The 24,451-nt window shown below is 47.7% G+C and overlaps 1 protein-coding gene across 8 annotated transcripts in view; it reads right to left on the bottom strand.

Annotated features, from left to right (window-relative positions):
* Positions 1-22,296, bottom strand: part of pcdh19 (protocadherin 19) — a 57,261-nt gene extending 34,965 nt beyond the window's left edge. Inside the window, exons 1-2 of one of the 8 annotated variants that reach the window (XM_030395976.1) lie at positions 18,541-22,296; positions 15,992-16,106 (exon numbers count right to left, since the gene is read on the bottom strand). In XM_030395976.1, the coding sequence (XP_030251836.1) occupies positions 15,992-16,106; positions 18,541-20,687 (2,262 nt within the window). In that variant the 5' untranslated portion in view covers positions 20,688-22,296. Of the gene's footprint in view, positions 1-15,778; positions 16,125-18,540 lie in introns of all 8 variants that reach the window. The other 7 variants (XM_030395973.1, XM_030395971.1, XM_030395969.1 and 4 more) reach the window with 7 other exon arrangements.
* Positions 22,297-24,451: the final 2,155 nt, after the last annotated feature.

Below are 24,451 nucleotides of genomic sequence, written 5' to 3'. Positions count from 1 at the left end.
GACGGCAAGGCACTGTATATTCCCAGACCACAGTCACACACACACACACACACACACATATGCACACTCGACTCGAGCAGATATCTTGTTTCCCCCCCTAATTATGTCTATATTATGAAGTCAAGTCTGTCCCCATTGAGATGCATCGTAGACGCCCGCATCCACCTTTCCACAGCTTGATTTCTTGAAATGAACACCTTGAATCCTTTTGTTCTGCCACCATAAACAACATGTAGTAATTTTCTGTGCTTATCAAAGCTCGGCTCTGTGCACTTGTGTGTGTGTGTGTGTGTGTGTGTGTGTGTTGCGTTACTCTAAGCTGTTATCTAGCATGAACATATCTTAGGGGTGGATGTTTATCTCTGCTGATGCAGATTGGAGTTCTCTTTGTCTGAGCGCGCTGGTACATAATATTATTTGTCTTTTGTTTGGTTTTTTTCCCCCCCTGTCGTTTATTTCTCCAAGGCTGATATAGTTTGATATCCTATAGCAGAGAAACCCTTTCAGTCATCGCCGGGCATCTAATGTGCTTTTACTTGTAATCTGGGAATTTAATAAATGAAAAGGAGAACGGGGGGGGAGGGAAAAAAAAACAGAAAATCTCTGCACAATCGAATAATTCAACTCCCAATTGCATCCTGCTGGAACATGACTTACACTTTTAAGCAGAGGAGGAAAAAAAAACCAGCTGCGGCGAGTGAGCGAGCACCGAACATGCCTCCTCACCATCTACAATAGCTTTGTGAGAAGAAATATGGCAGCGATCAGCCATGAAGCCTGCTGTAGCCAAAAGCCCGCGGTCATACCAAAGCGTCCTTTCTGTCTTGTGCAGGTGACACAGCCTGAGAGAAAGCTAATGTACCGTGCACTGGGATAAGCACTTTTATTACAAAAACATCCAAAACATAAAGAAAAGAATGTGGGAGCTGACACACGCACACACAAAAAAAAAAACCACGTTGCTTTGTCTCCACTCGACAGAGAGGACTGTACTGCCGGAGCCTGCACAGACTCTCCGGCGCTCACTAGCAATCGTTTTCTTTTTCTTTTTTTTCTCCCTCTCTCTCCCTCTCTCCCTCAGCCCCTATCAAAAGATGTTACTGTGTAAAATGTCAAAGAAAAAAGAGGCAAGAGAAGTAATCTCCTTCTCCTTTTTGATCGCAAGTGGAATAATTGGAACCCTCTTAGGCTCATTACATGAGTTGCCCGCCAGCCAAAAGACGGCTCCAACTGCCCCTCTCCATTCATGTCGGGGCTTTGAAAAATATCGCTTCCTCTGGTAACAACTCTTCATGAGATGCGATGACTAGAGGTCCTGGTACCTACACTAACGGGTAATCCTACAATGCCTTTGAAAAATACATCTTTCAGCTACCACTGTCAAACATCGATTCAGAGCGCTGGGGAGGAAACAGCAACAATCTGCCTCTGTAATAATGTCATTACGCATATTGCTCAGCGCCCCTCACCCTTTTTGGTTTTTTTTTTTCCTGGCAGTGCCGTTCCTCTCAATTACGTAAGCTATCGCATACGTGTAGCCGGTTCATTTGGGTCCCTATTACCCCCCCAAAAAAAAAACCTGGTGTTCATTGTTATTACAACTGTGCTTGTAATTATTGTGACTCTAATTACTATTACTGTATTACCCAAATTAACCTTATTCTGGGTCTAGATCACCCGTGCCGATGGTAGCCAAGACATGTCTATGAAGAATGGCACCAATGTCCCTTCAGATAAATCCAGTATAATTAGCTGTGTGCCTTACAGGGCCTGTGTGATGGTAATAATTAGAGCTACTGTAGCAAAGGTCATGCAAAACAATTTAGAGAGGATGCCGGCTGCATGGGTAATAGGAGGAGAAAGAGGGGAGGAGGGGGGTGGGGTGACAAGAGGGAGGAGAGAGCCGGGATGACGGGTGGAGACTCCTCTCTCTTCACCCCCACCCCCCCCTCCCCCGTCTTTCAGAGATGGAAGACGTATGGCTGCTACTTTCACTCTGCGCTCGCTTCGTTTTTTTTTTTAAGCAACGCTCTCAAAAATAATAGAAATTGAAAACCCATTTTAATGGCAGGTAGACTGCCAGCTAACGCAGTTTGAATGGATCCGTGATTAGATTTGAGGAAAGTGCTACAGGGTGTATCTGTGAACTGGTATCAGCTGCAATCGATTTGCTGCCTTTGAGGTGCGATAGCTGCCCCCGCTGTTGCATCTGTTCATTAGCTGGAGTTTAATGTGTTTACGCTTTCCCCCCCTTAGTTATCGTTATTAATCGTGCGTCGTGTGTGTGTGTGTGTGCGAGGGAGTCGAGAGAGCGGGAGCGAGATGTGACGCCTCACCCAAGCGCACAGGTTAATGAGCAGGGTCCAAAAATGTCGACGCCGAGGTAAACAAGTGCTCACACCGCGCTGCTTCTATTTCTACGCTCCCCCCGTGTGGCTGCGCAACTCCCAGGCCGCTCCTAAGCCGGGAGCTCAAGGTTCGCCGCCCGGCTCCGCCAGGGATTCGCTCCGCTCCCTCACCTCGCTTCCATCGCACCCTGATGAGATAAGTAACAGCCTCAACCTCAAATATAGCATCTCAAACAACACGTACGCCTATGTGTGCTAGATTGGTCCATATTCCCCGTTGCAGTGCCGACACCCACCCCAACCCCTCCCAGCTCCCCAACAACACGTCATTAGCAGTGGCTGATACAAACAGCCCTGACCTGGCAGCACGAAGCCTTTTTCTCCAGCTCCTGCCTCAGCTCGCCGATCTCGCCCGTCTCAGCCATGTAAACAGCCGCTCCCGCGCATCGCTGTTCCGCCACGTTCGGCTCATTTATTAGAAATGAAATGTTTTGCATTGATCAACAAATCCGTTGTTTATGTTCTAGGTTTCTGAGTGGGCTTTCCCGCCCTGCAGGCAGGAACAGTTTGCATTCATTTCACCGCAGCGTTATGGATACGGTTGGACATTCGGGGAATTAGATGAGAAGATTGATGCCACTTATACCTTCGGCCAGCAGACAGTTAGCTCTGCTTAGCATCAAAGGGGGGGGAACAGCCAGGCAGATCGCCATCAGCAAAGAGCTATTAATAATCATGTTTCAGCCTTTTTGTTTTAAAGGATAAGTTCACCCAAAAATGTCAGTCTTTATCGACTCACCCCCGGTGCCGATGGAAGTCGTGTGAAGTTCGGTAGCCCACAAAACATTTCTGGAGATTCACAGCATTCTCCTAAACAACTGACTTTTTTTTTTGTTTGATTCTTTTTTTTAAATTCAAAACAATTCTCCATCTATCTGAGTTGTTCAGCAGAACCGGCGACGCCGTCTCGCTGTGAAGTTTCGAGAAACTTCACCCGACTTTTCCAGCAGCACGGGGGTGAGCAGATAATGACTGAATTTTCATGTTTGGGCGAACTTATCCTTTAATCTGTGCAAAACCCGAAGTCCAAAAACAACAAGCCGGGGTTTTAATGAGAGTTATGTGCGGCTCTGTCTTGGCCGGGGGAGACTCCGCGTTTTGGAAACTCACGGTGAAAACAACACGACAAAAACAATGTCGAACCGTTCCTTTGAATACATAAAAGGGGGATTAAAACAATATCTTGTTGCATTAATGGTCAGGTGTTCACAGTGATCATTAGAGTAACGCTCGCCGCAGCATTGGGATTCCCTGCTCTCCTTAGGAAAAAAGAGCGGATTCCCTCCCAGCGTCCACTCTGTGTCCTCAGCACCACTGGCACTGACCGAAGATGAGTTATCTTTATGACCATCTTTATGTTGTGAACATTTACGAACAAGGGAAATAATATTAAATGCGGCCGCGCTGCAAAGTTTACTGTCATCAGCTTATCTGCGACGGGTGATCTCCGATTCCTTCCAATGGTCCAAATCCAACACGGCGACAAACAAACGGGCTGGAGGTGCCGACAGTCGATGGGCGGTTGTGTGGAAATTATTACAGGCAACCGGTCCCGGACCCCGAAAAAAAGCCACTGCTGGACTTTAGCCGCTTTATTCAGCGTGACTCTGTAAACTTCCGGATGAGAGTCACTGCGATGGGAGCTGAGGCATGTGCTTTGATCCATATGCCTTTGTGACTGCGCGGGTTTAAAAACTGCAAATTGTGATTATCATTGATCTCAGTCATCAGATGCCTAATCTCTTTTGACTCATATCTACACCGGCCACATTGGGTGACGACGCGCTGTCCTCCCCCACATCTAAAGTCCCAAACAAGTGTTGAGGGAAGCAGTGATAAGCAGGTCCTTATCCTTTTAAAGACACTCCCGTAATCCAACAGTGGTGGGGGGGGGAAGGGAGGGGGCCTTCAGCTTTAAGGGATTTAGTCTGGATTATAGCTAGTCCTCCAAATTAAACCAAAAGTCAGCTTTCTGCAGTTGCTCATGCAAGCTGGCGACTGGCTCGTTACCAGCGCGACTAACAAGGAAAACAGCGGAGGTGTATAATTAGAAACCGCTCTCGTTCGGCCGCCAGGCGAACGAACCCGGGTAATGCAGCAGACCTACACCCGACACTCTGCCTTTTTCTCTCCCCTTCCACATCACGTCTGACCCTCATGTGAACACACTCAAAATGTCTTCCGTGCTGTGTACCTGACTCTCGCTGCCAACCAGCTTAGCCACAGACAAGCTCCTCAGCCAGGGCAAGGCCGCTCTGTCCCCACTGATGCTGCTTCCCACAGCAAAACAAGGCCAAATCTGGGGCTTAGAGGCTAAAATAATCATTACTGGGTAGCGAACAAATGAAAAGTCAGAACACTACTCCCATGTCTGTACTCCCCTACCACCCTTGGTATTTTGTCCGCTGTCCTATCGCACACAAACAAAAAAGGGGCAGCCACACATTAGCATTTAGGATGGAAAGCTTTTTGGCCTGATGATGCTTACTGAGAGAAAAACAAAGCTCAGACTGGATATTGGAATAAACCATTTATTCCAGGCTAATACACATTTTTGCACCAACAGTTTCGGGGGGGGGCAAATGTGCTTATTATTCAGATTCAGAAGAGAACACAGACGCAACTCTCCTATCTATGCATTAAATATGAAGCTAGGACGGTTATCTTAGCTTAGCACAACAAGGAGGAAACAGCTACTGCAGCTCGGCTCCGTTCAAAGGTAAAAGAAAAATACAAATCTGCATACCAGCACAGCTTAAAAGTGCAATATGTAAGAACTGTAGTTGAATGCATTCAAAGATGAACCCAGAATGTGAAGAAATAACAGTTTTGATGTTATGATGTTGGTTAATTGTGTTGCAGAGACGGAACTTAGCATGTTAACCAGCTAGCCCCGTCCCCTCCCAGTCCAAAGCTCCCGTGCTAACATTTTAAACACCACCGCTCTTCTGGTGTCCCACGCTCCCAGTCCAGACCACTACATGCACGGCTAAAGGCTAAAGGTACAGTTAGTTAGCAGCAGTTAGCTGTTACTCCTGTGAACTAATTAACACACTGAATCTGGTTTCTGGCAGTACGTACAGAAAATGGAGACAACAAGGAGGAACGCAATGAAAAGTCACTGGTTCTGGAATATAGAATCGGTATCAGTCTCCTCGTGTAACCCACAGCAAGCATTTACAAAAAGATTTAAATACTCCATCAGAACCTTTTTGTCTTTCTGGATCGAGAACAAGCTGTCAACTGTTTCTTTTTCCGAACTCCCAAACCAGACTGCTAGCTGCTTAGCTAAAAGAGCACAATAGCTAACGTCAGCTAGTTAGCAACAGAGAGCGGTTACTCTAGCGATAAACTGCCCCTATTAGTTTTGAATTCAACAGGTGGCAGATTCTTACACATTGCACCTTTAATTTCCCAAACATCGTATCTCACGATTGTACTCCGAGTCACGCAGATTCATTTCCAGTTCATGTTTCACAGAAAAAGATCTGAATGGAAGCGCGTTCGTCTCCCGCCGTCCGCCTGTGTGCACATGCATACAGTAGATCGTATACGATGTCGTCGCATTAAGAGTCCTTTCAACCCGCTTTGATTTAACAATCCTTGAGTTAGATAAGGGCACTCAAACTGCGCTCCACAGTGGCCTTCCCGCAGCGCCTCTGTTGTTGAAGGACACAGATTGAAGCAGTCTTCCGTTTAACAAGTAAAGATATGTGGCCTTCCCTCCTCGCTCCCCACAAGACTGAACCTGGAACAGCTCTCAAACAGACAGCAGGTACAGGAGAGTAATCTTGAACTAAGGAGGTTACTGGGGAAAGTACTGAACTCAGAGCTCTGACGGAGGGCCAAGTGCTTTTCATTCATTAACGTGGCCGCCTATGCTGTGGTATGTCAAAACGGCGGACGTGAGGAGAAAGTCAAAACTGACGTCCCATTGTGCTCCGCAGCCAGACGCCGACTCAACCCCCGAATATTGTTTTCTGATGCCACAAGAGAGCACAAAGAGGCGGGCGAAGTCGTTATCAATTCCCTTGCAAGGCAATCACAACTATTATCATTAGTGGTGTTTTCATCCTCCGAGCTCAGCCCAGAGCAGATATCTAATCTTTTCCCTGACACACATTCTTCTCTTTCCAACTTGACCTGGCATCACTCGAGCAAAGAAAATGGTTTTTCCCGCCTCCCTGGAAACCAGATATGGGCGTAAATAACAGGCCCTTTTTCTGAAAAAAAGCCCTAATCCCAGGAAAACAAACCTGAGCGAAACAGGGCCCACCTGAATTGCTTTCAGGAAAACTAGATAATCAAAATGCAAAACAGCCTTTGATAGAAAAATGAGCCGACTTCCAACAACAAATCCCCCTTCACCTAACATCAGCACATTCTCCACCTGAACTTTTATTTGTAGGCCGTGTTTGGGGCTTTTTTTTAATGTAATCACACTGCATACGGCGCTCCATCAATGAGCCGGTCTGATTTATGTCAGCGCGAATCAGACTGACTGCCTGGAGCTTTACAGACATCATGAATGAGAAAAGGAGCCACACATTGAACACATTAGGGGTCCCACCGTCTCCTCAGACAGGGGGACAATGGGCAGGGGGGGGGGGAGCGGAGATAAAGGAGGGGGATAACAGGGGTGAAGAAATGGTTGACGCTGATCGGGGTGGATGAAAAGGGGGGAAAAGAAAAGAAGAGGCCCGAGACACCGGCCACACAGGGCAGGAGGGAGCGCGAGGGGCCTACACTCGGTCATAGCCCATTAGGCTGGCTTGGTGAAAACGCTACAGCTCATTACATGCTCTGCCTCTGTTCTGTGGATGAACAATGCACAATTACGCTACCCTGCTGCTCCTCCAGCCATACCGCTGCATGCCTCTGAGGCGGCCGATGCTGCTGCTATGGCGGCTCGCCTGCCAACAGCCTCTGTTGCTCATCAAACATCCCATACATGCGCTCCCTAATGCGCATCCAGGTTTATGTCTAGAAACAAAAGGCGTCGTATGAAATTTGCAGAAAATGAAAAGGAGGTGAGAGAGAGAGAGAGAGAGAGAGAGAGAGAGAGAGAGAGAGAGAGAGAGAAAACAGGAAAGGCTGCTCCGCCACCGGAGCAAACAAAACAAAGGTATAATGCAGCATTTGTGTGTGCAATACAATGACGGTCGCTGCCTTTTGTCTGCGCCGCCTTCTTCAAATTCTATAAAAAGGTAGACATGTGACAAAAAGGGATAATACTTTTTGTTTACAGCTGAATTAAGTTTCTCAGTGTCACGATTACGGGAACATCTCGCCAAAGTAAAAAGAGCGTGAAGTGCGAGCAGACTACCTCGGAAAAGAGCCGTGACAATATCTGCAATGCAGCGAATAACTGAGCTCAGGATTCATCTGTCCACTCTGTCCACCAGCAAATTGGTTCACTTCAAGTCTTCCACCCCCTTTTTTTTTTTTTTTTTTTTACACAATTATGCATGCAGTAGCTGACATTTAATCTGATGGGGGGAAATGCTAACTAACATCCTCCTGCTCCCTCTTTGTTTTAGGCAAAAAACAGGACACTCGGAAAGGTCATTCTTCCCTGGTGTCAGAGCTGGAAAAGTTTCCGTTCTCAGTGAGTATTGTTATTACGTTTCACAGGCGCCCTTCCCCTCCCCCCCTCCTCTTCATTTCCCTGTCGTTCAAAAAAAAAAAAGCCCAGCATCAGCACTGAGGAGAAAGCCCTGGGAAATCTCCTAACAATGTGGCAACAAGTCTGGTAACCTGCAGTTCAGCTCAGACAGGACAGCCACCAGAAAATGACTGATATCCATGAATTTTAATGAATGCCTTTTTTTTTTTTTTCAGTTTTTTCCTTCCCCTCCCCTCTCTGCACATTTGGATGAAATTAGCTCTTCGGCCCACTCAAATCGTGCCGGTCATTACCGGAGAATCGTAATTATTTTTTTCTCGCTGTGTTTACTTTGTGGGAAACATTCTTGGTTTTGTTGTTGCAATACAGATCCGAAAAGGAAAAATTAAAAAAAAAAAAAACACAAGGAAATAATTTCCCCAAAGACTGATTGCACGTCTCTCGTTGTTTCTTATCTGCGAGGAGGGACGCAAATATTAAAGCGTGTCGATGTTTTTTTTCTTCCTTTTTCTGTGTAAAAGCTTCTGTTTTAATAATATTCTTAAGCCAGAGGAACGGAGATGGGCACGTTCCTCTTGACGTGCGCTGGAAATGTATTGTGAGCCTCCACAGCAATGAGATTTTCACTCTTGGCCATAAAAAGCCTTCGGTTATGTGTTTTTAAAAATATATAAGCTGACCTTTTCCGCTCCTATATTAATGCAACTACAGGCGTTTTCAACACAGCCAGCATTAATGAGAGATCCTGGAGCTCCTGTCATAAGTTTTCCCCGAGACTTTATTAGTCTCCCTTCAAAAAACCCCAACTTTAAACTGCAACACGAGAACTTTGTTGGGAAATGTGTGAAAAGAGTCTCTCGCCGATCGCCGCGAAAACATCTAAACGAATCCCTTTTTTTCTCTCGATGGTAGATTTCCACACGTTTGACCGCCTCCGTGTTGGGAGAGAGAGTCGGGAGTCCAAGGATTTCCACGAAAGGAAAGCGTATTCGTGTCAGAGAGTTTCATTTGACGAATTAAAAAGAAAAAAAAAAAACAACGCCGCAGGAAACTCATTTAAATGGGTAATTACGCGCACGCAGCATTGCTTGCGGGGCTTAACAAGGTGCGTAATGATGTCCCCCTTCCCCGGCGATAAACATCATCACAATGTCCATTTCCCTTCACTCCATTTAGCCGTCTCTCATTTACGTGAGCACCAATCAACCTATGAGCCCGGCGCCCATTACGGCCCTTTTTGCATTCGGGTACGTGTCCAGTAGAACTCTTTCGACATAAATTCGTGGACAGCCGAGGCCGTCGTTGTGTCTTTGGCGCCTTTCATTTGATGTTTAATAGGTTTCGCGAGAACAGTGAATTCTTTCCACACGGAGGAGCTTTTAGAGTCAATTCAAATATATTTTCCTCTTTTCGGAGATGTTGTCTCAAACTGGGTGAAATGATCTCAAAACGATTGATGACAGATTAAGCTGATTAGCGCCATATGTTCTTACTTCTTTATTTTGATGTAACCGGGTGCTTGTTTGTGCCTACTGATGTAGAAAGCAGCTTAAAAAAAAAAAACGTGTCTGTCGTGGCGTATTTAGCCCGCTGATGTTATCAACACGTTTGATGATTTCATCTGGTAGATTTCAAGGAAATAAAGTTTGTGGCAAAAACTCTAAAAGTTATTCTAAAAAAAAACCCACCGTTGTTCATCAATACTACTTTTAAAAAAATAAATCAGAATCTTTAGGGTGTTTTTTCAGGGTGGGGGGAGAAGACATCTTGCGCTAACAGCAGAAACCTGACATTATTGCATTCTGTCGAGGCTGAAAATGGTTTGTTGCAATAAAACATCCTCCTCATCCCGATGGCACATTTTACAGAGAAAAATAACATGTTTCAGGCAGAAGCAATACAGGTTGAGTAAAATCACTGGCGCTCTATAAATAGACCTCGCTCCCCTCCCCTGTTCCTCTCTCCGTCTCTCCTCGTTTTTCTAGGCCTCGCCGTTCCTCTACGCTGTTACTTCCTCTGCGTGCTCCCCACCAGTCACATGCGGTTAAGGACACATACAGTGAAATGTGTACGTCAGACGCCACCGCTCGTGTTTTGACTCTTAAGCTGTTTGGCTGGATGCTCCGATCCTGACGAGAGGGTGGCAACCCGGCGGGCCGGGCTGCTTCTGACTGGCCGCCTGGGGTCGTTATGTCATTTCAAATCGTACCTCTGCACTATCGAGGGTGACATGCAGTGATGGGGCGTTGCGGGTTGGGGGGGGGGGGGTCAAGGCTATAAAAACCCAACCGAGTGTAAATCTAGCGCCGGTTTGTGCATGGAGTGAAAACCATCTTGTTGAGTAATGTCACCAAAATCACCCTCCAGCTTTCGGCGGCGTTGGCGTGTTGAACACGACTGGGAGGAGCCGAGCGCCTCGCTGTCACCGCCGCTAATTCATTTCTGACAGACGGGACTTCGTTTCACCTTATAAACACTGACACTTGAAAAGCTGAAGCGTTTCTGAAGTCTCTGCCTTACAAATAACCTCTCTAAATAATTAACAGGTTCATCTGCCACTCAATCAGCGCGTTTCTGAAGCGTCGGGAGATGAAACGCTTCCTCCCTCGAATCCTTTGAAAGGAAGACGACTTTAAAGAAACGCACCGTGCACCTCCCACTCTTCCCACACATCAAAAATTAATTAAAGAAAAAGAAAAAAAACACTGACTCTAAAGATCAAGCGGTTATGTATCCCTCCTCCTATTGCACAATATCTGTAGATCTGTTGTTGTTTCGCTTCCGCCGTGATTGACAAACTGTTCAGAGTCGAACGTGTTCTGTATCACCAGAGAATCTGCCTGATATTTTATTTTTTTTCCTCTCAAAGCTTTTTTGACAACACATTGGCTCCGTGCCCGTCAGCTTCTCGCATTGTATAATGAATTAAGAATAATTCAGTATCGCTTAATCATTAAATGTAAAAAAAAAAAAAGAGTTTAGTTTATTTTTCACCAGATCGTTAATCTTTGTTCCCCGGCAGTGAGAAGAGATCGCTTTGTACGTTTTAAAACCGTATTATGATGTTCATTTCAACGTCTAGAGGGAACTAGTTTGCCGAACATGCCAAGTCTGGTCGACTTCTTTTCACTTCCAAGATGGCATTGAAGTCTGAATAGTGAAACTGACAGTCAGACAAAAATGAAAATCCGGCACTGAACTTTTTAGATTCTGAAAGAAGTTCCAGCCGGCGTCAACAGCGTGACAGCTGAGACGAGACGAGAGACGCCCTTCGTGCTTCTCTGCTCTCCATGTTGTCCACTCCCAATTACACTTGCAACCAGCAAGTTGGCGTTCTCCACTTTCTGCCAGTCAAAGCGCGTTCCAGGCACCAAACAAAACCCCGATTCTGCCTGACGAAGTCTGTCAAGGTGATCGTGAAAACTGAAGCTCGAGTTCTGCACCAGTTCAACCGAAGAGCTGCTCAGACAAAGCAAACCTCGGATCCGTCCGCGCTGAGGAAATACAGCCGCGAGCTGCGGCACCCATTAACACTCGAGTCGTCTAATGAAAACCCAACACTAAAACCGAAAGGAACTATAAAGGAAATCTTATTAGCAACATTTATAGCAGAGCGTGTCTTAAACACCAGGGACTGATGACAATATCCAAACAACATTATAAAGAGCACTTTAGACGCAGAATCACAACAATGTTTGATTATCGAAAAAATGCCGGATTATGCCTCTCATCTCTCCGTCTCCAAGGCGGTCGTAACGCTGTAAATGATAATGTCACGGCCCATATTTCAAATAAATGTGTCACTCCGTAAGAAATACTGTGTGTGCGTGTGTATTCATGAGTATGTGTGTGTGTGTGTGTGTGTGTGTGTGTGTGTGTGTGTGTGTGGGAGGAGATTGGCAGTTCTCAACAGATGTGTAGCATGCGCTGACAGCATGACGTCTACTTTGCATGCTCGATATGACACGTTTGAATGCTCCCATGCATATTGTCCCGATGTGAAGGGATGGCGAGGGAAGCGCAGCCTCCCCGGGACCACTCCCCCCGTCGTCTCCGCCGCGTCAACATCCCAACCTCTTCCCCGCTAACTAAGGGAGAAACGAGCACCGTTGTCAGTTGTTTTGTTTTTCCGACTCTTATTTTTTCTCATTGAGGTTCCTTTGAGCGACCGAGCAAACACAGACGAACCGTACTATCCATATCTCTCTTTTCTCAGAACCTGACACCGAGGCGCTCGATGCAATACGGTTTCACTGCAGCACCTTTAAAGGGAACATCGCAGGGGCCGTCTGGAGGATGATCGCGTCGATTATCAATTAACTCAACGCGCGAGGCGCAATCTCAAACCCGACACTGGACGATTTACACCGCGTAGCCCAGCCCCTCGTTTTTTTGTTTGTTTTTTTAAATTCCAATTCATTTATCGCCTTTTTTCTGATCCATTTATCATCAGAGTAAAAAAAAAAATGAAAAAAATCTGCAATCCCTTCCCCGAATAAGGCTAATCAATAGAGTAAGATAACTTATTTTCCCCGCTATGCTCATTATCTGGAATCACAGGTGTGCGAAGCCTTAGTGCACATTACAAATTCAAAAACACATTCTAGCCAAAGGCCATTCCTTTACTGTATAATTGTCTCCCCCACCAAGTGATTCACTATAATTAAGCCATGGAAGACAGCTCTATTCTCCTGTGAGCGTTCATATTAGTGCCTACCACCGGCAGGTCTAACAAACATCTCACAGCTGATGCTTTTCAAAACAATGGACAGCCATGTTCAGGGGGGTATATACCGGTACACGCTCTCACAAGGGAGAATACAATATACACAATGCAATTGCAGGTATGAGGCCTTTGGGGAGACCTGTCACTATTATCTTGGCCAAGGCTGCCTCGTGTGTGTGTGTGTGTGTGTGTGTGTGTGTGCCAGCGTGCTTTGTCTGATGCAGGAAGAGCTCGACTCCAGCTGCTCTGATGCAGGCAGGATGTGCGCTGCCCCACATAAACTAACAATGGAGCAGAACTTTCGCATCGATCAAGAAACAGAATTCGCAAACAGGCTCACATCCTCTTCACGTCCGTCGGCCCGAGGCCTGATCTGACCACGTATTCCCGCACGCCGGTGCCAGCGGTCGCTCTAATCTGCACGTTTTTTTTTTGGAGGATAAACAAACAGGGAGACATCATTGCGCCCCGGTGCGAAAACAAACCAAAAAAAAAAAAAGCTCTTCCGCCGAGGATAAATGAATCATGGATAATTATGAGGTTGCCCTCAGGATGAAAACAATTTTTGGTGGGGGGGGGGACAAAGCAGCCTGAGTAATCACAACAGTGCAGCCCATCGTGTGTCCTAGCCAGTCAATGGGATACGGGCTGAGGACTTGTAGAGTCAAGTGGTTTCAAGCCCAGGCCTGCTCATTGTAACCAAGCAATTATCAGTCATTTCACCGCTGTTTGTTTGTGCTATAAATGGCACCGTAATTATACCGAAAACATTTTTTATTTAAGAGCAACATTTGTGCACACTGTCGAGCCTCTGCCTCTCGCAAATGTCACAATGGGGAGGAAGGAAAACAATGACAACTGTCGTGGCGCTGGGCTGTCGGAGAGGGTGAGGCGCGCTCTCGCCTGCTGTTAAAGTTTCTCAGTCACGCGCGCCGACACACACGTTCCTCTTTTCTCAGTCCAGGGAGGGGGGGGGGGGGAATATGCAAAGACCGGGTCAAAGAGATGTTTGTCGACATCATGTGCAAGGCGGACAGCAATGGAAGCTGCATGCTAAACAGGCCCGGCCTCCATCAAGCCGATCAACCGCCTCTAAGAAAATGAGAAAACGTGGTCGGGGCTCGGACACCTGGCACTGAGAAGTCTCTCGGCCTCGTCCACTTCTCCCCGCATCTCTATCTGCCGCCCTTTGCGTATGGAATCATCAGAATCAATCTCCGGCCCCATTTGTCTCCCCTCTCCACTTCTTTCGCGAGGAGAAACAAATAAAGGCTCTGCTAATCCTGCGGCGAATGTGCTTTCATTGGACGGTTAAGCCGCAGAGACAGGATGCTGCTGGACCCTTTTTTACAACGTTGGTCGATTTCTCTGTGTAGCCGGGCACGCATTCAGTCTTTTTTTTTGTTTTTTTTTATTCTTTATTGGCTGGGAAGAGGTTGGTGTTGACCTGCATTGCACTTCCTACCAGCAAATACAATCCCAGCATACGGATCGCTGCGTGTACCTGCTGAATCCCCCTCCCCCCCTCCACCTCCACCTCTGCCTCCACTGACCAGATAACGCCACAGGACAGCCCCCTACAACATTCCTTCCACCTGTGTTACTCACACACACACACACGCACACACAGACACACACACTCGGTCGGAACCAGCTCAGACAGGCCCAGTAAATCAGCATGCCTGTAAGTAGGTCTCATTGACCCCTCAGGATCCATCGGTGCCTGGATCTCTCTGGATCATCCAGTCAATACATCAATATCCATCTTGTGTTTCTTGTTTTAAGACCCCCGCTCCCAACCCCGCACTCCACCTCCTTCTCACTGAATGTCAAGCGGAGATTGGAGTCATCAATTACAAGTGTGTGCATGCGTGTGTGTGTGTGCGTGTGTGCGTGTGCGAGGACCTGGAGCTTATTTGCTGCTGTCTGCAGGAGTGAGCGGGGACACACATTCTTATACAAACACAAGAAACACACACACAAACACGGACACGGATGCACAGTTTCTTCCGTCAGGCGCACACACAAACATGAAATGCGCCCCCCCCCCCCCCCCCCCCCCCCACCCCCCACCCCTTTTCTCCCGCGGGATCAAGGAGAAGTGGGTCATGAGGAGAAAGAGAGAGGCTGCCCCGAAAGAATCCAATAGACCAGTTCATACACACCAAAAATCTATAAACTAAAGATCAGCTGGTCGGCGTACACTCTGTCAGCCTCGATATGTCTTTCAAGTCAAGACCTTCGCCGCTCTGCTAGAGCCGCGCATGGTAGCGTCAGGGGTAATTCGGTGGCTGGCTTGTGCAGGGGGGCGGCCATGCGGGTAACGCCGCAGCCAAATGGTCAACACGCGGATAAAGCGTTTAGGCAGTGATTATTCTTTCTGCTAGCACCTGAAATGACGTGCAAGCGGGGGCTGATTAGTCGGGTCAATACATCTGGCAGGTGCTCAAACTCCTGCTCCTGTTTTTTTGCGTTTGTTTTTTTTAGAGTTTTTTTTTTTTGCAATAGCTCAGCACACACGAATAGGAAAGAGAAAAACAAAACAAGTGGTGTAGGAGAGGCCAAATAATCCACTTTGTCAGGCCTCCAAATTCTGCTTGGCAAAGCGCTCTCAGTCACAGGTCAGGCTCAGTGTCTCGGCCCTTTGAAATGCCTCGAAGGATTCCGCCCGGATCGACTGACATAACGTCACACATGCCATTTCAAATAGCTCGGCTTTCCATCAATAAGCAGACGGACGTTTCACTGACACTACAGTCTGTGCTGAGATAGAATGCTAAACATCGCTAGACCTTGAGATGCGTTGAAGGGTGCTGCGTTAAATGCCTACATCTCGGCACCTCGGGCCTGCTGATAACAATTAATGGAAAAGAAGTCTGACAGAGCTGACTGGTGTTTTTGTGAGTGATTTGAATCATTTAAAAAAAAAAAGTAAAAAAGAAAAAAGCCAAGCCTCCCCTTTTCTTCTAAGAACCAGCCAAGGATTTTTAGGAGAGAGCACAGCGGATTGTATCTCACCTCTGGCAGTGGCATGCCGTTGATGATGAGGTCTGGCTGCTGGTGGCTCTGCCCAGTGAACGGGTGCTGATAACCATGGTTGGGGGCGGCATTGCGCGAGTTCTGGTTCTCCACGTTGAGGAAGGTGCTCTCGGAGCGCCTGCAGCCCAGCGGCAGGCTCTGCTGGTGGTAGTCGAAGTAGTTGAGCGAGGAGGTGAGAGATGAGCAACTCACCACATTCATCTTGTCCGTCTCCTCGACGTCACGCGGCACCAGGCGGATGTCGTTCTTGCTCAGCTTCTTCTTCTTGCTGGACTTCTTCTGGTTGCCATATGAGTACTCCGCCACCCTGCGCAAGTAGAAGAAACTGAACAGACTCAATAAAGCAGTGTTCCGCCTTCCCCCTCCCCTGGCCACACGGTCAAACGGCTCGCCACGCCATGCCAGGCTAGGGCGCTGTTCGACCATGGGCGCCAGACAAAGGCTCATTGCCCGTGTCCAGGGGTGGAACAGCACACTTAAGTGACTCCCCCACTCCCCCGGCTTGCAATGGAGCTGTCATCCCTTGTTTGTTTGCATTTGCATGCTCCACAGTCGACATGTCACAAACAGGCAGACGATATGCAAACATGCCAAAAACCACAGAAGCAAAGCACAAAAAAAAAAAAAAGAGAGAACACACTGGTACTGAGCAGCACCACTACCGGTATATGCAATCATATTCAAAGCACACAGCCCACTCTAATTCCAGTTTTTTTCTTTTTTCGTTCATCATCAAGCGAGCCCACTAGCAACGCGGAGTGCAGGAGAACTGCAGATTCAAATTCATTTAGCCGCTCTCGGTGGTTGCTGCAAAAAACTTGAGCCGAGTGTTTTGACTTTAATAAGAGCAAATGAGCAACGCGGCCATGTTTTATCAAAGGATCCTCGGACCGGGGCAAATATCCATTCTTCAGCTCAGCTTTGCAGTTTGTTTTTTTTTTTTTTTCCACAGGAGAACAGATGCTATGCACTCTATAGCGATGGCTAAAAGACTCCACTCGGCATATTCCGTTTAATATGTGATGTCTTCTACCACCTGCATTACTTCTAACCCTGGGAGCTGGGAGCATGTGGTTTATTCTCCCCGTTTAAAGCTCAGAAAATGAAACCTGCAAATATCTGGAATGTGTCTCGTGTGTTCCTGAACGTCTCTACTCCGCTGGCCCCCACTGGCCTTTGTTCCTCGCTAAAATGCAGCCCCCTAATCCTCCGTCGCTTCTGAAATCACACTGGTTTAGAAGCAGCGCTGCAGTTTGTCTTTTTCATTTTTCTTTTTCGATTGCATCTTGAAAACAGCTCCCTCCCTCTCCCCGTTCTGCTCCCCCCCCCCCCTTCGATTCAGAGGAAAAGAAAATGGGCGGCTGTGAAAGGGTAGAAAATACTCCTCATCTCTTTTTCATTTATCTTTTTTTTTTTTTGAACATGTTGTCTGTCTGCTCTGAGCCCCAACCGAAACCGAAATCTGGGGAGGAGGAAAATCTTCAGAGTTAGGCAAGACCGGCAGAGGACAAGCAATAAATTGGAGATAACTGCTCCTCATATTCGAGGTGGCGACTGAGAAGCAGAGCACATCAGTGCTGATTAAAGCTCCCAGCAGGGAGAGTGGCTCGCACGAACAGAGCAAAGTGCTCAGAGCGGCTCTGAATGTGGGATTGGTTGTTGTCCATCACTGTTTGCAGATCAGACGTGGAAGTCTGAGACGTGACACTGCAGGAGGAACCTGTTGTGATCGAGACGTCAGCACGCTGCGAGGGCCGAGCAAAACGCACTGTGAGCGGCGTGTGTGTGTGTGTGTGGCTGCTTCCTGTTAACAATCTAAAGGTCACTGGTTTGATTTTTTGGGGGGTTTTTTACAAAAATCATAATCCCTGATCCCTGACCTGTTTTGAGAAAACAACCGGAGCAACGTTGGCAAGTCGAGTTTTGTTGTTTGGTTCTTTTGTGTTGTTTTTTTTTTTTTCCTCGACTGCACGCTTGAAAATAGCCCCAGTTCACTCGAAAATTAACAAAATTATGTTTGGAGCAAAATATGATGATAGCTTCAGGTTATATTCTCAAATCCAATCTATATGTAAATTGACGGTAGTATAATGTGGCACAGGGAAATCAAAGCCAGGGCTGATGATCAGATTGATGAAGAAAAAAAAAAAAAACCTGAATGCTCAAGATGCAAAAGTCTGGAAAATAATAATCTGCTCCTTCCTTCCTTCACAGGAAACCAGGTAAACAGTTAATGACTGAGATTGTAATCTATCGCCTGAACTGCATTTTGGTCTACTTTTTTTTTTTCAATGTAGTTGGTCTGAACAGCCCTCAGTGCAGGAGAAGAAGAACTGCGACTGATCCTGGAGGACTGTCCATAATCACACTAGATTAAAGCTGGTAGCAGCCAATCAGCCATGGTGGACGCTAAATAATAAATGTCTGGGACTGCTATTGAGCCGGTGGGACGTTAATTGTCCGGCAACACACCCGCAAATTGAACATGACAGTTGAACCGTCATATTTATGAGCCAATTGGTTACAATGGACGGATTAAATCAATCAATCACGTTTTTTTCCTGAGCGGAGAGCAGCGGGGGCCTCGGCAGAGCCGCCTCACTCCCAAGTGTGGTGAAAAGAAATCTGCAGTCCTCACAGTCCGGGGCCTCGACATGCTGCATGACAAAAGGCAAGGCACGGGCGCACGCTCTTTCTCACACATACACAATCACACACACACACGAGATTGTCGTCAGTACCTGCAGTTGTACGTCCGGATCTCCTTGTTATCCCTCTTACACTTGACCGCCACAAAGATCATGGTGACGAACAGGATGGCGGCGATGGAGCCCAGAGCGATGATGAAGATGAGGGACAGGTTGACGGGCCCGATGGGCTCCTGCGCGTTCAGGTCCGGGGACAGGTAGACCACGATGTAGGCCGAGGCGGACAGGGAGGGTTTGCCGTGGTCCCTCGCCACCACCGTGATCTCGTAGGTGGACTTGGCGTTCTCGCCGAACATCCGGGTGGAGCGCACCTCTCCGTTCACCTGGTCGATCTCGAAGAAGGCCCTGTCCCCCTCCGAGATGGTGTAGGTCAGCCGGCCGTTCTCCCCCTCGTCGTAGTCGTCCGCTTTCACCTGGGTCACCATGTAGCCCACCAGGGCGTTCCTCGGGATGGACACCTCCGCCGTGCCGTTCACCAGCGGGGGGTTCGTCATGACGGGCGTGTTGTCGTTCACGTCCAGGACGACGATGCGCACCGTGGCGTTGCTGGACAGGGAGGGGTTGCCATTGTCTCTGGCCAGAACTTTGAAGTCAAAAGTCCTGGTGTACTCGTGGTCGAAGGATCTCATGGAGTAAATGCGGCCTGATGGGTTTATGCTGACGTATGTGTTTACATCCATGTGCTTAATCTCGCCGGGGACTATGGAGTAGGACACTGTGCCGTTCATGCCCAGGTCCGGGTCTTCTGCCGACACCGCGAGCAGACACGACCCGGGGAGGTTGTTCTCCATCACCATCTCTTGATAGTGTGGCTTGAGGAAGTGGGGAGGGTTGTCATTCTCGTCTGTGACTTTGACTACCAGGGATTTGGTGGCGCGTAAAGGCGGGGTGCCGCTGTCCTCCGCCTGGATGGTCAGGTTGTACGTGTCCTTCTGCTCCCTGTCCAGCCGGCCGTCCACGAGGATGGTGGAGAAGCTCTCGTACTCTTGCAGCCTGAAGGGAACGTTGCCCTGCAGCCTGCACTGCACTTTGCCGTTCGCCCCAGAATCCTTATCTGACACCCTCACCAGCGCGATCACGTACCCGCGCTGCGCGTTCTCGCTCACTTCCACCATCTCCGTGTTGAGCGAGAGCAAACTGATGACAGGTGGGTTGTCGTTCGTGTCCATCACGTTCACTGTGACTTTGCAGTGAGCCGGGATGGAGTTGGGACCCAAATCTTTGGCCTGCACGTCGATCTCGTAGATCTGCGCCGTCTCGTAATCCAACACCCCGTTGACGGTGATGATCCCGGTCCTGGGGTCAATTTTAAACGCGTCCCTCGTTTTCTCGGTGACGTAACTGTGAAACGAGTACACGACCTCCCCGTTGGTGCCCTCGTCGGGGTCCGTCGCGTTCAGGTCTATGACTAATGTGTTCATGGGGGAGTTCTCCATCACGTTCACCGTGTACACCGTCTCGTCAAAAACAGGGTTGTTGTCATTCGAATCAATTACCTTGATGTTTAACTGGACCGCGCCTATCTTAGGAGGGTCTCCTCCATCCTCCGCGCTGATTTCATACGTGTAGTGGGACTGGGTCTCCCTGTCTAACGATTTCTGCACGACGAGCTCAGCAATTTTGGACCCGTCCCCTCTGGTCTTGATTTCTAGTCCGAAAAGCTCATTCGGGGTGATGGAGTACGACTGCACTCCAAAGATCCCCGAGTCCGGATCGCTTGCCCCCTCTAGGGGAAACCTGGTACCAGGGGAGGCGTTCTCAGAAATCTCAATGTCAATGTGGCTCGTCGGGAATCTGGGCGCGTTATCGTTCAAATCCTCAATTTCAACTTTGATGACACAGATCTCCATCGAGTTTGACATCACTTCGAGGGAAATGATGCACTTCGGGTTCTGTCGACAAACTACATCCCGGTCTATTTTCATCTGGGTTGTAAGGATTCCGGCTGGACTGAGTTCCACCCATCGCGGCTCTGAATTGGAAATAACCCTCAAGTACGGGGGCTGCGGTGCGATCTGAAATCCTTGCTTTAGCGCGTCCTTTGTCACATTTCCAATCACCGACCCGGGCTTCATCTCCTCGTTTATTCCATACTTCAGGTTGATCACAGCCTCAGCCCCGACCCAAAACAAGAGCAGCACAGCAATGAGTTGTATTAATTCCATCTCCTTGGTTTGCATTGTACCTGTTGAGTTGTTGGTTGTTGTTTTTTTTTCCTCTCTCTCTCTTTTCTTCCTCTGCCTAATAAAAGACCAAGATTTTTACGCACAAAGATTTGCGCGTCGGAGGAAAACAGGAAAACGGCTCCAAATGAATCATCTCATTTAAAGTGTCCGGGGAGAGAAAAAAAAAAAAAAAAGAAGAAGAAGTGTATGGGCGACGAATAGCTCGTGTGTGTGTGTGCGTAAATTATATCATGGTGTGTGAGAGAGAGCTGTAATTTGTAACAAGTGCCTTCGCCTATTTTACTCTTCTCAGGCAGAGCACATCCTCCGGTCTACTGCAGCGGGCGAAACATTGGGGACGACAGAGATGTGAAAACATGCTGAACCTTCCTCACAGCTCTGGCTTTAGCCGTGTAAATCCCCGCAGCTCGTCTCAAGCAGCAAACTGCTCTTACACATGACTCACGATGAACTGTCCATTCTTTTTTCTTTTCTTTTTTGCTCAAGTCAAGGTGGAGAGAGAGAGAGAGAGAGGCTCGGACTGCGTAAAAGAGAATTCCAGTGAGCCACACGCACAAAAATAATAATGAAGTCCAGAAAAATTTCAGCAAAAAATCTTCCGAGCGGATGAAGTGATGAAGAAGTCCTGCGTTAAATTCTCCGCCTCGGTGCCAGCGGACGTTCAGGACGCGTTTTGGATAAACATCTTCATCTTTGGGTGATTTTTTTTTTGCAAAGCAGTGGTGAAATGTCCTCTTCGGTCGGCAGCTATGGGCTTTCAAACTGCTCTCTCACACACACACAGAGAGGGAGAGAGAGGGGGAGAAAGAGAGCGAGAGAGAGAGAGAGAAAGGCTCTGCAGTGACAAAATAATTCAACAGCTTCAAGTCCGGATATCTGAGCCTAAAGAACGAGGGTGCAGTTGCAGGAATGTCTCATCACATCACTGAAGTCCCGATTACCTTTTCCTTTTTTTTTGTCCTTTTTTTATTTCCAGCAGATTGGCTCTCCGGTCCCCTCCGCAAGTCTTTTTACTTACTAATTAATTTCCTCCGGAGGGGGGGGAAAAAAAGGAGATAGAAGGTGGGCTGCAACGTATCCCGATAATTAGTCCTCGCAACGCTCACGCAAACAAAAATCCGATGAAAATGTAGCCGGTGAAGAGAGGGGGGAAAAAAAAACCCGATGCAGGAGCCTCTACTGTATGTACAAAACGCTTCTCATGTTGAGGCTGCAGCAGAGAAGTAGGAGCACCGGGCGCTTGTATCCAGCCCGGCTGAAGGCAAGGGAGAGAGAAGAGACAGAGAGAGGAGTGGAGAGGAGAGGAGGAGAGAGAGAGAGAGAGAGAGAGAGAGAGAAAAAAAGAAATCACCACTCGTTGCCAGTAGGCTGTCTAGTTGACTCCGACGAGCGCTCCTCTCGCTTCACTGGTGCACACTGGCGGACGCGCAGCTCCGAGCCGAGCGCTCAGTCTCAGGACCCGCAATCCCCTCAGCCAATCAGGGGTTACACGGGAGGGCTGGGAGCTGCTGGTGGGTGGGGCAAAGTACAGCAATGAAACACGGGCCAACTACCTGTTCTTCTGCAGATGGACGACTCAACGGGCAATTACAAGCGCGCAAGTTGAGACACGGGGCTGTGTATTAGATGATCGTTAGAGGCGGCGGATCCGAAATAAAATAAAATAAAAAAAAGCTATGGGGGCCCGTGGGGGTCTTTGAGGGAAGGGGTGCCAAAGAGGGAGGGAGGGAGGGGGGTGGTGGTGGTATGAGTATTTCTCTCAGCAGAGGAGATGCTATGGATAACTTTTCCTCTGGTTTGTCCTTGTTGCTGCAGGACTCTCGACGAGTCCACAAGTCGTACTCTCAAGAATCAGAATCGATCGGTTTCTCTGTGAGCGCGCGTGTGGAAAAGTTTGGTGTTGGCCACCTGTGCGGCCGCGCCAAAGCGTTAAAGCGCGCCGGGGTGCCACCACACGCCGCGCCGCGCAGCCCCGGTGATCTATAGTGGCTCCTGCAACCGTGCGCATTTTGTTACATCACTCTCACCCCAACGTGGCTCTCTCTCTCTTCCTCTCTCTCTCTCTCTCTCTTGTGCAGGAGGAGTTTTTTTTTTTTTTTTTACAATGATGGACTAACATTGCAGCTTAAAGAGGGAAATCTCTTGCCATAAGGCGAAATCAATACGCAATAACCCACGTTTTGTTTTTTTTCTGTCTTGGATGTCACGGGGAGAAAAAAAATACAAAAAGAAAATAATAATAATAATAGCAATTACACAAAAAACACTGTGGCACACACGGAGTTACATATTTATCATTCTCTTTTAGAATCTGTAAAATAAAAAAAATAAAAAAAAGATGTAAAAGCGTGCTGGGTAATGATTGCCCTCAGTTCATTTGAGGTTAACAGATCGACTTTTATATTCAGTGCCTTCTGGATAAACGCGTCACCAGCAGCCTGTTGGATGATAAAGATTCCAAACGCAACAAACGGCCTTCAGTGTAATTAAATCGTTTGTGTTCGTCAGCTGCGTGCTCGTGAAGGTTAATAACGAGGTGGGTGGACTCTGACCTCCAGTCTGTCGCCGCTCCTCCTCATCATCATCATAGTAATAATAATAAAAGCAGCGACAAATCAATTATTAGCCATTATTTCTGGGAGTCCCTCCTGTCTCTCTCCCTCTCTCTCTCTCTCAGGTTGACATCATATCGAGGCGCCTCGTCCTGACGTGACGTGACGTGACGTGACGTGAGCGCTTCATGCCCTGTCGCGGATCAGCCAATAGAAAGTGAGGAAACTGCTGGCAAAAAAAAAAAAGAAAAGATGTGGAGAGGTGGAGGGTGAATATAAAGTTCCTCCAGTGTCCCCACTCCAGTCATTCAGATAGAAGTGTGACACCAGCCGCCCCCACCCCCCAACACACACACACACACACACACACACACACTCCTCCCATGCAGCCCCTCTCTCTCTCTCTCTCTCTCTCAGCCTCCATCACATCCTCATCGAGGTTCAGGCCGGTTTCAAAGTCACAAGGGTGACACCTAGCGTCCGCAGCTCCGCTCGGATCTGTCGCTGCAGCTCAGTCTCAGTCTCACAGCCCCAGACTGTCTCACCCCAATAAATATAATAAATAAATAAATAAAAAACACTAAATAATAATAAAAAAAAAACAACAACAACAGCGCGCCACAAGGATAACAATGAAACCCTGGCAAATCAATTCCACCCTCTTTATACAGGAATAGAAGTCGGCAGTTTGACCACAATTAATATTCCGCCCAAGAGGTGAATCAGTCGGAGCCATATCCAATCACTGCTGATCAATAATGAGTGATTGAGCCGTTTCGGGGGGGGGAGGAGAGGAAGGTCAGTGTTGCGCAATAAGGGCTTTTTTTTTTTTTTTTTTTTAAAAAGAAGAAAAAAATATGTTTTTATTTATAACGAAGGCTTTTCTTTCCTTCTTCTTCTGGATAATAAACACATGGGGATCAATAGCAGCCTCACTGGGCCAATCACAGAGCAGAGCTGCTCATAACATTCAGAATCCAGGCACGTGAACGCTTTCCTGTTTTGTTTTGTTGTTGTTTTTTCTGGCATTACAAGAGCAAAAAGAAATTATTATCCTTAAATGTTCATAATCGCTCACCGCCGTCATCTGAGTTATAATCAGTGTTGTTAGGAAGCAACTCAAAGTCGCACTCAGGCGTGTAATCAGGATGCACAGAATGGTAACTGTGTTCTATTTAGAGTTTATTAGGTTACAGTTACAGTCAG

Source organism: Sparus aurata, chromosome 18 (assembly GCF_900880675.1).
Source record: "Sparus aurata chromosome 18, fSpaAur1.1, whole genome shotgun sequence".
Classification (NCBI taxonomy): Eukaryota; Metazoa; Chordata; class Actinopteri; order Spariformes; family Sparidae; genus Sparus; species Sparus aurata.
Note: the sequence above shows the minus strand (reverse complement) of the source record. Positions and strands in the feature narration are given on the sequence as shown.